The sequence below is a fragment of the Pavona decussata genome, unplaced genomic scaffold (genome assembly GCF_977016875.1).
Source record: "Pavona decussata unplaced genomic scaffold, jaPavDecu1.1 SCAFFOLD_79, whole genome shotgun sequence".
Classification (NCBI taxonomy): domain Eukaryota; kingdom Metazoa; phylum Cnidaria; class Anthozoa; order Scleractinia; family Agariciidae; genus Pavona; species Pavona decussata.
Genome location: NW_028145497.1, coordinates 157822 through 172059, shown reverse-complemented (window position 1 = coordinate 172059; position 14238 = coordinate 157822). Strand labels below are relative to the sequence as shown.

Here is a 14238-nt window from a genome sequence, read left to right as displayed (position 1 = left end):
GGAACTGAGAGAGATCAGACTGCATCAAAAAGAGTCGACAACTAAATTGATTGTGTACTATTTTATTATCACACCCATATATAGCAGGTTTTTTGTCTTTCTCGCTGACTGTACGAACAGCTGGAATTTTAAGAAGTTCAAAAGCATTTTTCTCACCTTGGACGCTTGAATCCCTGCATCTATCTCAGCGAGCAGTGCGTCGCCACCTCCCATCTCTCCATTGTCCATCCAACACTGAAACCCTCTCTCCTCAATCTTGCTTTTCAGTATCTTGACTGTGTCTTGCAGATGCCACTGGTAAGAAAGAAAGACCTGGTAACTCGAACGTGGTGCATCAGATGGCTTGCACATGAGAGCACAGGAATCTGCGACGGCTAAAAGTGTATTGAAAATTGAAAACTTGTTATTGGATGGTATTGACCGATAGCGTGGATTGTCAAAGCGAAGGGAAGCCTTCTTGTAAATACAACCCGACCCAGACCAGAGCCTGAGACTAATAAGACAACTGAAAAATCGATAGCCTGTGCCGCAGTCATTTCCTCCCCGAGAGAAGGAACAAAAAAAAGGCCCAATTTGCTCTTGCTCCTTCTCCAGCTCCATACACTCACGAGCTTCCCTTGCTCTCAGAAAGAACAACCGCTATGCAGACTAAAGGTAATCGTTCAAATCTTTCACCACCAAGAACATAATGTCTTAGTTGTTCACAGAACGTGTTACTCTAATTTATAATCAGCCAAGATAGAAATTCTTATCTGAATGTATTTACCTGTTAAACACTCAAAGAAGAGCCAATTTCTTGAGAAATGTGTCGTTAAAAATAGAAAGTTCCTAAGAAACCCGGTTTATCGAGTTTGTTAAGTTGTCACTGTACCGAATCCTAATCCTAACAGAAAACCTCCTCACCTTCACTTGTGTCCCTGCAAGCGTGTACGTCACAGTACTTAACAGCGAGCCGTGGTAGTCCCACAATGGGATGCTGCAATGCTCGTGCTAGGCATTGATATGTAGCGGCAGATCCAAAAGCCTCTGTCCACTTTCTCAGAACACCTGGGGTATAGACGTTTTGGTATAAAACTAAACCTATTACCTCTATTAATAGTGCGTGTATATGAGTAACATCGCACTCTGACTGGTTCTCTGCTATCAGAATACCAGCTCTTATAATCCATCAAATATTTTGCTCGTAACCGATTGGTCAAAATGCGTCGGATGATGCGATGATAAAACTGGCACACATCAATTTAATGCTATACGACCGAAGAGCGTTTTGGGTTTGAACAAAAGAGGACATAACAGCGTTTTCTATTCGGCCAAACGTTCCCGTTTGGAAATTCGAAAAGTTTAAGGTGTTTCCAGGTCAACTGCAACCGACTTGAAAAAAACCCGTTCCATTCACTTCTCTACGAAAACCGAAGTAACACAATCACCTTACGTCGGAGAAACTGGACCCGAGTAGGTATGGCAGAATGGAACGGTATTTTCCGGAGGTTGTTACGATTTTCTGGAACGTTAGGACAACCTTACGAGGTGTATTCAAAATTGCGAAAATTTTATTCCTAAAATTCCATTCATTTTATTTTTTGGAATAGCTAATGTCCCCTTGTTTAAAAGGGAGGGGGGGGGGGGGGAGGTTTGAGGACAGTGCACTGAGCTTTATCCTAGGGGGCAGGGGTTGTAATAATTACGTAAACTTCAACTCAATCAACCGTACGGAAAAAGGTGGCGGCTGTACATTTTACCACAATACCTTGCGAACCTAACATAGTCACTAGGCACATACAATTTTTTGCGAAATTCGTCCCTGTAATAACAACATTGCGTATGCTAGGTTTGAAGTCTAGAACTTCTCTGTGCGTTTTTATGACCGTTTTCAGGGTTTGCGTACACTAAGAATTATGGGTAAATATACCAGTGGCCATCTTTTTTGGTAGGTTGGATTAACAGTAGTAACACGTTGGGTGATGAACCAACTGTTTGCACGATTTCAAGCGTCAATTCATTGAGACGACCTTGAGACGTAAACTCAATTGGGCATTTGATCAGTTAACAATAACTAGGGTGATGTTTATACTTACTGTAGCACTTTTCAAAGAGTTTAGGCTCGTCTTCTTCAATCTGTTCCAGCACAGCTTCAGGAAGTCTCAGAGCTCTACCAAGCATCTTCCACGAGGTACCGAGCTCATGGGCAACAAGAAGAAGATCGTCAGATGAGAGTGTACCGGTCTCCACTAACAGGGGTTGATCCAAACCTGCAGGTTAAAGAAGCCGCTGACGTAACTTGTATTGCATAAATCCAGGAAAAAAAACCTAAAATCCTTCGTAAATGTTACAACATATTGGTATCTTTTGACGTTCATCGCGTTTGAACGAGTACTACACTATTACAATTTCTCGTCTCCTGATTACAAAGAATCGCTCCATTTCATTCCCCAATAGAACAGCTGTTTCTTGCATACAAATGAAAGGCGCTCGAGAATTGTACTGTTCCATTTGGCGGAAAATTCTCTCCGGTTTTTCCATACAGATGGAAAACGCTCAGGTTTTCTCCTCTCTTCTAAAAGCTAAACATTTCCAAATTCCAATTCGATCTGGATTGTTTCCAAATAGTGCTCTGCACTTAACGCATTGACATTCTTCCAAACAAAGTATCTCGCTCGGGAAAATAATCAAACGAGATTTTTCATTACCGGTACCAAGTAAGGCAACTTTTTGAGATAAGATGGAAACATTATATCGCGTTAAAACAGTCCATTCTTTATAACTGTGAGATTTTTCTTTTGCAATTAAATTGTTGAAACTAAAAGGAATATCAAGCGAAGAGTGACACTGCATTTGCATGAAACCAGTCTGAATATTCGTACAGGTACGAGCATCTTGATTTGGTGTAATTAGCGAGATGAACGCACCACACCGACATGGGCTTTTGGACCAGCGACATGAAAACGAATACAGAGATACAAAAGAGAAAAGAACTGCACTTTCACCAGCCTTAAAGACGTGCTGGTATCACCACACCACCTCCCCTCCCCCTCCCCCCAACCCCCCAACACCACCACCGACCAAGCCTTACCTTGTGGGGATAAGGATTCCATTTTCTGTTCTTCAGTCTACAAAAACAAGGAAAGTTGTATATTTCAGAACTATTTTTCAAATAATTACCTTTTAGGTCGAGGGAACCTCCACTGTGAATGTTTGCACGACTCTACCTAAAGGTTGTTGCCCTTTCATTCGCTGAGGTGCCCAAGTTACAAAAATGTTGAAAATGGCTCAAATTTAATTATACAGAAATCTGGAAAAACAAAATCACAAGAGGGCACAGCCTGTGGAAACCGCTGCAACTTTTCGGGGCACACTGTACACAAGGTGAGCTTTAGTCCAAAGTAACTTTCATTTGCCTGGTCGCACTAAGTTTCAATCCTCTAAATCAAATATTATAAATCTATGATTGAAGGATTGACTTCAAAAGTCTCGAAGGGTACCTGTGAGTTTTCGACTTGAAACCACTTTTCCAATCCATGAACTTTGATTGATTCATCGGAAAAGCTCTTCCGGCAAATCAGCTCTTCTCCAGGACACACTTGGAGAAGATTTAGGCAATCATCTTGACCACAACGCACCAATCTGTGTTTGGAACATTTCTCACTACTTTCCACACAATGTGGGCATGCAACACTCAGCTCATACCGGAGATTACGTAACCAGGATAGGTCAAGTGACAAGCTTTCTAAGGTTTTCTCGATAAAGGTGCGAACTTCAACAGCCATTTTTGATGAAGCAGTGGTTGATGATGGCTCAGGTGAAGTAGGTTTTCTTCTCTTCAAAATGACCTTGATGAATCTCTTTCTGCAAATCAGGACGAGGTCAAAAGTGGCCTGCACTCCAATGAAAAGCCTGGCGCCGTTGTTGTACAGCTGAGGAGCTTGTTTGATGCCATGTTTGGAGTACCAACTGATGCATCTTGACAGGAACTGAGAAAACAGCCCATGTGGAACAAAGCCATTGAGAAAGTGAAGATACAGTGAACAAGGATCACTTTTCGAGGGCTTTATCTCGCACAGGCCAGCCGGGGATGACCTAAGTTGTGCAGGTACAAAGTATATTTGCTCATGCTCACTTTCAGAAGACGAGCAAGAAAATTTGGCGATTAATCCATACAGCTCCATCATGTCCAGAATGTCCTCTTTGAAAAGTCCTTTCCTGTTATCAATGATATCTTCAAAAACGTGATCGACAAGAGCCATCCTGAGAATGCCGCTTTCTTCGAGGTCTTTCCAGCAGTCCGAGAACAAAGGTATCTACATTGAGTGAGAATAAAAAAAATATCTTAACAAGCCGCTGAAAGTTAAAGCTTGTAAGTATAACAAGCAACGGGACGATATAAAAATAGTAAGATACTACATCTTAGAAAACAACAAATTCAGACGTCTGCACGGGTGTTAGTCATCAAACACGTGACACAGCTACATAACAATCCAACATGGCGACCAGTTGATGGAAAGTCATATTAAGTGGTGTTGAATTCAAAGAGCTAAGGCTTGTTCTTCCTTGATGAATTCACTATAAATGTTCCTCCTAGGGCAATACGGGCATTTTGCACACGAGTAAGGTTACATATTTTAAATGTTAGAATACTGACTCTGACAAATATCATCACAATCCTCTCAACTTAGTCCCTTTAAACAGTTCCAAAGAACAGTCAATGTTTTTCGGTTTTTCTAGACTTGTTGGTCAGCTGCTCAATTTGCTGCAATTATTAAGGGTCAACTCTCAATAATTGTCATCCAGAACACACTCTTCAAGTTTGAAAATCTGGACAAGAAATCCCAATGACATGAACAACTTACCGCCTCATGAAAAGGCCGCACGGTTATAAGTTGCTTGAAAAGGTCAATTAGCCACTGGGCTTGCAACACCACAGTGCGGCCATGCTTAACAATCACACCGAGATCATGATAGAAATTCAACACGGCTGTCATTTCGTCCTGGTCATAGATTTGGCAAACATCGGTGACGACAGCCAGGAGCTGATCAAGATCCATATAATAGGTCTTGCTCGCCACGAGAGCTTCTACAGCTCTCTCAAATTTGAACCACCTGAGAGATTCATAAAACGGCATTTAGTCTTGTGAAGCTTTTACTTCTGCTTGAAGAGATGCAAGAAAAATCAAGAAAAAGCATAACCAGCACTGTTACATGTACGGGAGTTTAGTAACGTCTTGAATGACTATACCATAGTATACAAGCTCTAAGGATCTACATACTGGATGTATGATGCTACGTGGTTCACTATAGTTTCTTTTATAACCACCTTAACAATTTATGTCACTCTGGATTCTGTTACCCGAATCTTTTGGTCAAAGTTTCAAGGTGTTTTAAGCCCTGACAGTGATCAGCACACTATTTCTCGTTACCGAATATCACGGGTTGACTAAATATTCAGGACATTAAAGGTGCATGATAATTATTAATTAAAGATAAAATTAATGTCTTCTTATTCAAATGAATTATCCCAAATGGTACCATTTGAAATGGAGAACAATAAGGGGAAGATAAATGAAGGGGTGCGCGAAATAAGGTCCTAAGCGACTTTTGATGTAAAATCAAATTCTCATTTTGTTTCACAAGCGAATACGAGGAAATTTGGAAGGAGAATCTAGCAATCTATTAGAAGACACGGGCTTTTTTCCAGGCCCCCTTCAAATGTTGATATTGGGGCATAAGGGTTACACTGTTCTCTTCATTGAACGCCTGTATTGTACTGCTGTTGCCTGGAATAAACCAAAATCGAGAGAAGAAGAAGCACTTTATTTTACACCACCATACCTCAGTGGCACCTCTTCGCCCATGTATGGCTCCTGTTTTAAGACTTCCATGATTCTCTTCTGCAGTTTATTAATGCCCTCATCACTCTGTGACTTGGTGTTGTCAACGACAAAGAATGGCCTGATGACATGTTTTTCGTACGTCTTGCCTGAAATACTCATCTGGATGCACTTCTCGCTCTCTTTGGTTGATCCAAATGGTTGATCAGCATTGGTACCCACAATAAATACTGGGGGACGGAGATAGGGCAGCCTCCTTCTTTGATTTTCAAAGTTTCCGCTAGCTTCACCAACTGTGGTTCGAATACTGTGTATGGAAACCAACCAAGACAACAAATTCTCCAAATTGGTCTCATTGTTCAAATTCTCCCGGACAATGTCATGAATCCCCTGCCTGACACAGGGCTCTGCCTCGGCGATTAAGTTCTTGCTGAGATTGTACACTAAGAGGTAAACTGCTCGTTCAGATAGAAACACAGAGTGCGATGCATAATAAAGATGCTGCCCTGCAAAATCCCACAGGGTCAAAATGACTTCTTTTGCTTTAATCTCGTCTTCCAATTTGAGATTCTGCAAGTAACGCACAACCAGTTCCGTGACGTCCTCTGGCAAAGCCACACTCGTGTCGATATGCAACTGCATTTGCTGCTGCGTATGGTTACTGGCCTCAGAGACATTATTACTGACTTCGTCAATCTCAGCTGTCTTGCTTTTCTGGAGTGTATCAAGTCTTGACTCTGCTTGTGTTAGCGATGACTCAGACTGCTCTTGGCTTTCAGCGTCCACCTGGTCGCTGTTCACCTGGAAAGAAAAGATTCAAAAGGAAAAAGCAAAAAAGAGTTGAGATAGAAACAAGATACATTACAGGATAACGAACTCCTCCATCCCGCCTCTGCCATTAATTAAGAGACAAACAAACGTTTCTTTAATCTTGGTTTAACTAACTCACAGTGTTGAATTCTCCCTCTCTCTATCTCTCCCTTTATATTTTGGCACTGATCATAGACAAAACAACCAATAATTCTGCAGCCTTTCTTATAGTTTGTAGTGTAGTGAAATCGTGACCAAATTCAGCCCAATAAGCAGATTAGTTAGGAGCCAGGTTTTGTGCAAGCGACGTACCTGCGCTTGCTCCGAGAGTGAGTCCGTAGTGGGAATGTCCTTCTCGTCTGCTTCCGTTTGGTTTAAATCCTTGGCAATTAACCTTGCTATGTCTTCCACAAACTCGGACACTTCAAGCTTTTTCCCTGGTGTAGGCGCCCAGTTCTTAACTTGATCCACCTCAACTTCACATTTTGATGGATTAACTTCAACTCCCACAGTACTCTCTTCTTGCGGGTCAAAAGGCATGCCCAGCAGAGATTTCTTCAGGCTGGTTTTCCCTGCACGGTCCTGTCCAAGAAGCATGATTCGCCCGCGGTAAACTTTCACTTTTCCATTCTGCATGGCCTTTTGAAAAGCACGCTCGGCTCTAGGGCCCCGGGCTTTGATCTCTAGTGGCACTGATGAATCTGAAAAACAACACTTGCTGAAATGTCTTGAATGCATTTGTACCCCCAAAAATCTTGAATTGGATGCAATCAAAGCTACCTCAGCTCAGTGTGACAGGCCTGTTTCAGAAAGACCCGATCATAGTGTCCTGCGTCGAGACCTTACTACGAAGATTGACAGTTGGCTTCGTTTACACATTATCGGATTCACTTTGGAATCGAATAAAAAGTCAAACAGTAGCGAATGGGTAAGCGGACAGTAACAAATTACTTGGCTACTGTTTTCCTTTGTTGATGTGTTTTATTTTCTATTATTGTTCATAATTTTAAGGAAAACGACAAAACTTTGAGTCTATAACACATGTTTCGAAAGTGGTAGCTTTCCAACTTAAGATAAAAGAGGCTATTCATATTCAAAAAGAACAACCCTACTTGAACCAGCAATTACACCATGTAAATCTAAAATTATCCTTTTAACTCTCGCATTGTCACGTTTCAGGTTCATTTTGTTATTACCGTTACCATAATTAACATTTTTGTCTACTACTACTTCAACTTCTGCCGCTTTGTACTTTATCTAACTGAGGATGACCGAAGTTTCTGTCGAAACATGTTTTATAGACTCAAAAGTTTTGTCGTTTTCCTTAAAATATTAACTTGTCTGCTACTATCCAGACCCTATTGTTTATAAGTAGTATTAGTACCATTTTTTAAATAATTGATCTTTCATTTCTCTGACTTTTAATTTAACAGAAAGTGTTGTTCACGGTTTACGGCATCGTACAGTAAAACTTACAATTTCACTTTTCAAAGTTTTAAACGAATCTTAAAACCGATCATTCGATGTGTAAAATTGACATCAACTATTGTTGTGCGCTAATTGTGCGCTTTTGGGTGAAGTTGATTATGTGAATGCTACAGTATCAAATGGACAATCACCGAAACAGTCAGCCAATACGAAAACGATGAAGGAGTCGATGAAGTGTTGCTGTGGGAAATGTTGAAACTTAAAATTAGAGATGCCTCAATGAAATATTCCAAAGCTAAAATGAGGAAGATCAAAAATAAAGAGGATGTAAACAATGATAAAGAAGTTCTTGAGGAACAGATAAGATTGAAGAAAAATGAATTCGAGAGTATCATGCAGTACAAAACAAAAGGGGCCGTAATTAGATCTAAGGCCAGATGGTACAATGAAGGTGAAAAAAATAGCAAATATTTCTTGAATTTAGAGAACAGGCATTGTAGGAGGAAAACAATAATGCAGATTAAGGCGAGCAACAGTTCATATGTTACGAACGACTTAGATATTTTAGAAGAATGCAATTGCTTTTATAGTATGCTTTACGCTTCAAAAAACACCGCAGTGACATCTTCTGACGATTTGTTTTTTAGTCAAGAACACCCTACACTTAATGAGATCAATAAGCAAAATTGCGAAGGACTGATGACTGAAAAAGAATGCTTCGAGGCTCTAAAATCAATGGAATCCGATAAATCGCCTGGAACGGACGGCCTCCCAGCAGAATTTTATAAAGTGTTCTGGGGGATGTCTCTCCTTTCCTCGTAAGTTGCCTTAACAAAAGTTATGAGAAGGGTAAGCTTGCTATAACGCAAAGAAGGGTTATCATTTCTTTGATACCCAAGAAAGACAGGTCTCTACAAGAACTAAAAAATTGGAGACCCATTACATTATTAAACGTTGACTACAAAATTGCTTCCAAGATGATTGCCTCTCGACTTAAGGCTGTTTTGGAAAATTTAGTAGACAACCACCAAACTGGCTTCTTGAAAGGGCGCTCCATTGCAGAAAACATTTGCTTGATTAATAATGTCATCTCATACACAGAGTCAAAGAACATTCCCGGGCTACTTCTCTTTGTTGACTTTGAGAAAGCCTTCGATACTATCGAATGGGCATTTATCGAGAAAACATTCCATCATTTTGGTTTCGGTTCTTCCTATATAAAGTGGATAAATTTGTTTGATTGTGATATTCAAAGCTGTGTTATAAATAATGGTTGGTAGACAGGTTTCTTTGAATTGGGTCGAGGTGTAAGACAGGGCTGTCCCCTCTCCCCTTACATTTTTATCTTGTGCGCAGAGGTGTTAGCAACTACAATTCGCAAAGACAATGAGGTTAAAGGAATCACAGTAGGCAGCACTGAAAGTAAGCTTAGTCAATATGCAGATGACACCACGTTGATTTTGGATGGTAATCAAAATTCGCTTCAACGCTCGTTTTATATATTGGAAAAATTCGGTGAGGTTTCAGGTTTACGAGTAAATTGTGAAAAGACTGAAGCTCTATGGATTGGCTCCAAGAAAGGGTCAAACCAAATGTTATGCTCTGATAAAAATCTGAAATGGGCGGATAGCAAGGTTAGAGCTTTAGGTGTTTGGTTCTGCGTTAATTATGAAGAAAGTAAGAAGTTAAATTATGAAGAGAAAGTTCATAAGGTAGGGGAAATTTTAAATAATTGGGGAAACAAGAGATTAACCTTGATCGGTAAAATTGCAGTTATCAAGGCTCTTGCTGCGTCACAACTTGTTTATGTGATGTCGTCAACTACGTCGTGCTCAAAATCATTGAAAGAGACAAAATGACCTTCTTTTCAAATTCCTTTGGGATTACAAGGGCGACAAAATTAAGCGGACTAAAATGATAGCAGGTTACCAAGATGGTGGTCAAAGAATGTTAGACATAATGGAATTTAATAAGGCTTTAAAAATCTCAATCTAAATGGAAGCGCTTTTTCGACTTTCATTTGTCTTAGGTAAGCGGAAAGTTGGTTTTTCTCGGTAACTTGTCACCAAAAGATGCCCGAAATCTCAACATAAAAGATGCTTTCACCCAAGAACTTATTGAGTTGTGGGCGGACTTACACTATAAGGATTCCTTTGCCTCCCTAGCTGAATTTAGTACTGGCCATATTTGGAATAACTCGTTGATCAGAATTGCAGGCAAGAGTATCTTCTATAAACAATGGGTTGATGCGGGGTTGCTGAAAATTAATGATCTGATGACAAGTGATTCAAGGCTTATAACCTACAGCTCTTTTAAAGACAAGTTTTGCCTTCCTGTTTCCTTCCTCGAATTCTGTGGAGTAACTTCGGCAATCAGGAGTGCTATGAGGTCTTTAAAATTGACATCGCCAGATAAAAAAAATTCCAGAAAATGTACTTCACATACTGAACTCGACAAATAAACCAAGTCAGGCAGCCTACAAAATCCTCATCAATAAAAAATGTACTCGCCCTGAAAGGAGCGAAAAGAAATGGTTAAGGGACTGTGAAATTGAAAACGTGGAGAATTTGGACTGGGAGTCAATTAATACGAAACTAAGAAACTTCCAGTTCAAATTTCTCCATAGGAGAATCGCTACAAATTCATTTTTGTGTAAAATTAAACTTTCGGAAACAAATCTCTGTTGCTTCGGTCAAACAGCACAGGAAACATTGCTTCATCTTTTCTGGGAGTGCCCGATCACACAGGCCTTTTGGAATAGTGTTGAACTATTTTTCGTCTCCGCTGATTTAATTCCAGCCTCACAAGTTTTAACGTTATGCCATTGTTTAGGTCTTAAAGGAGATAAAAACGCCTCTTTATTGAATCATTGTTTACTTCTTGGCAGATATTATATTTACTCCTGCAAATACAAGAACGTTAAACCATCGTTAATTGAATATCTTAATCAAGTTAGATGTAATTTAAAAATAGAAAAACATGTTTCTATTGTTACAGGGACACAAAACGCTTTCCAGCAAAAGAGGCACCAAATATTTCAGTCATTATAACTCCTTAGTCTTTCCTTTAAACAACCCATAAAATAGACGATTATACTTGAATAATTTGAAGGTTCTCCTTTAATAAAAAAAAAAAAATAACAATAATAATAATAATAATAATAATACTAATAATAATAATAATAATAATTAACCCTATATTTCTTGGCCCTCCCTTTTCCACTTTTGGTGTAATTTTTTTTTCTTATTCTTATTAAGTAATAGCGTATCTGTTAGTGCTGTTTCTCTTAGTTTTGTCTTTATTAGTAGTGTAACGTTTAGTAGAACTGTTTTGAAAAAGGTACATGTAAACTGTCGGATGTTACCTAAAGTACTGTAATTCTTTGTAATTAATCTAACTAAATAGTTTCTTTCATAGTCTTCTATTGGCATGTTAATATTATATTGTATTGTAACTATTGTAAATGTAAGGAAAGTATTGTATAAAAAAATTATAAAAAAAAATTCAACTATTGTCGGCGACTATCTTACGTACCATCCATGATGTCATAGCCAGACAGTTCTTCCACGTACTCGCTTTTGAAAAATCCAATTTTCTTGTCTTGAATTTCACCAAGCCAGGCAGTCTTGTCCTTCCTGCAAGGACATTTGAGTTAGCATCACAAATATGACTAACAACTATTAACTATTGTTAATATACGAAAAAAATAAGGGGCAGGGTTACATAAACACCCGGCAAGGTGATGCATCGATTTACCGGCGCAGTAAACTACTTGAAATTGCAATAGAATTTCAAAGTACCTCAATAACTGTATCTGGACAGGATTTGGCTTCGTATTCTGTGGCCTGAGAAATTTCCATAACTACGAGAGTATTAAAGCTATGCCAATGACACTCGGAGGATAAACAGCACGTCCAAAGATATTTCCTATGAGATCCAAAACAGGATCTCAGGTTCTATCACATGAGAATTACGTCAAATAACTCATTGTCAATTAAATTAAATTAATTGTGTGTGGCAAATAAACTAAATAAAATAAAATAAAAAACTAAATAGTCTTGACTGCCAATCGGCAGCCATCTTGGATTTCTGGATTTCCCAGAAACTTGAGAAAACCACCGAAATTGACCAAGAAGTAACCGAAACCAAACGAAGAACTCTAAAATGGGCTAAAACCATAAAGTTACTGTACGAAAGGTGAATTGTTTTCATTAAAAACAGGAATATTCCATTTTGGGCAAAAACTGCCTGTCAAAAATTGGTTGCCATGGTAGCATTAAATTCAATGAACACAAACCTATCACATCAAATTGTTCCCAGGTAAATTTCTTGAGAAGTAACGACGTTTGATGACGTATACAGTTACAAATGTTGTTCAAATTCGGCGCGAGCAGAATTCACCCCACCGCCCCCGTCCCGGACTAGATAGGGGTACAAATTTACCTAAACAACTGAAAAGCGGATGTCAAGCAACACATGTTCACCCTAGAAAACGAATTTTTTTTCTTTTTTTCGTTTCATTTTCATGCTAACCACACGAATTCTTTCTCAGATGAGAACGCACCTGCCCGCTGGATGGGGCCTAGCTTAAGACTGTAATGTACCTGTGCCGATCCTTAGCGATTAGTGTAATCAAGTCTCCAGTATTGCCGCTGATGAAATCCGCTGACTCAGCACTAAAACTGTTCTTCACCCTCACTTTCCAAGGATACTTCTGCATAAACACAAAACAGAATGGAATACACAATTAAACTACACAAACACTCCGGACTGAAATATTTAAAGTGACGTTATGTTGAATCAAACACGTACAGGTGTAAAGCTGTACTTCGGGCCTAAACATTCCATTCGGTCGGGGTTTAACCCGGTATCTGTAAGCTACAGTGTAAGAGTGCATTCTTTTGGGGTAATTCTGGTTATACTTATGTCTACGTATGGCTACTGGAGACTAGTTTTTGTTTTGTTTGTTCGTTTGTTTTTCTAATTACTTTACTTTATTTATTTATTAATTTACAGTCGAACCAGGTCAAGCGTACCCCCCTAGACTCTATTAATGGATCGATTATTTGAAAATTGAACCCATTAGTCGTTTCAAAGAATGCATTCATTTATTCATTGTTAACGCGGATCAATGATCAAATTAAAATTCGCAGAACATAGATCCGCGCTAACAGTAAAAGCAATAGCCTGTAAAATTCAAACTACAGTACATTTGAAACAGCTCGTTCGTTCAAACTGTTCCTGCATGTTGTTGACACATTTATATAATTCGTTATGCAAATTTGGTCATGGCAAGAGCACAAAGTAAAGCGCTTGCAAATGAGTCGGGCTGAAAAATTCCAATTTATCTTTCATGTATAGCATTACCTACCTTGTAGCATGAAAAAGTTTGTTATATATTATTATTTCACCAGACTGTCCATTATACGTCGACGAATAGCGCAACACATGTGCTGCCATTGTCGAAGGTCAACTGAAATGAACATCTTTTACTGTGAGTTCGCATACTTTTCGCTAAATTAATTTGCATATACCTCAAAAAGAGAACCGTTTGTTATAATAAAACGCTTCCAGTCCTTTTTCATTTTTGTTTTTGAATAACTAACGGAAAAAACGCAAGTGTACAAACGTAAAATGTTCATTTAGTGATCATTAGTGAGTTTAAATTTACGCGACAGGACCCACCGTGCCCGGTTTAAATTGGCGAATTTTCTTTCTGACAGTACGCGTTGACTGCTGTAAATCACGAGAAATCTGTTTTTTGGAAAATCCACTGTTATATAAATCAAGAATTGCCGCTCTGAATATATTGAGAGGGGTTTTTCCCGCGGGTTTTCTGGTTTTCTGGTTCCATGCATTATTTGTACCCTGGTTCGTATAATCCAATCAGAAATTGAATACTTGAAACGACTAACGGGTTCAATTTTCAAATAATAGATTCATTAATAGAATCTAGTGGGGTACGCTTGACCTGGTTCGACTGTAATTATTTTTTTAACTTGAACAATATTACATAAAATTCAAAGAAAACAATGACTATAAAAGAATGACTTACCTCTGCGAGAAGAGATCGTCTTATCTCCGAGAAGGAAGGCCTGGCGTCTGGTTTGACCAGCAAACAGCGATCAAATACATCGCAAAAATGAGAAGGACAAAGGGGACCATAACTACCTTGTGA

The 14238-nt window shown here is 39.1% G+C and overlaps 2 protein-coding genes across 6 annotated transcripts in view; both read right to left on the bottom strand.

Moving 5' to 3' along the window:
* Positions 1–14238, bottom strand: part of LOC146476115 (uncharacterized) — a 93015-nt gene that overhangs the window by 3769 nt on the left and 75008 nt on the right. The window lies entirely within an intron of this gene.
* The window catches only part of LOC146476117 (uncharacterized), a 48445-nt gene that overhangs the window by 3769 nt on the left and 30438 nt on the right, over positions 1–14238 (bottom strand). For 3 of the 4 annotated variants that reach the window (XM_085114936.1, XM_085114938.1, XM_085114937.1), the window contains 11 exons: positions 14116–14238; positions 12665–12774; positions 11595–11695; positions 6945–7333; positions 5824–6623; positions 4845–5094; positions 3480–4295; positions 3071–3107; positions 2076–2249; positions 904–1047; positions 157–374 (listed from right to left, as the gene is read on the bottom strand). In XM_085114936.1, coding sequence (XP_084971062.1) covers positions 157–374; positions 904–1047; positions 2076–2249; positions 3071–3107; positions 3480–4295; positions 4845–5094; positions 5824–6623; positions 6945–7333; positions 11595–11695; positions 12665–12774; positions 14116–14238 — 3162 coding nt within the window. The remainder of the gene's footprint in view (positions 1–156; positions 375–903; positions 1048–2075; positions 2250–3070; positions 3108–3479; positions 4296–4844; positions 5095–5823; positions 6624–6944; positions 7334–11594; positions 11696–12664; positions 12775–14115) is intronic. The other variant, XR_014865698.1, reaches the window with a different exon arrangement.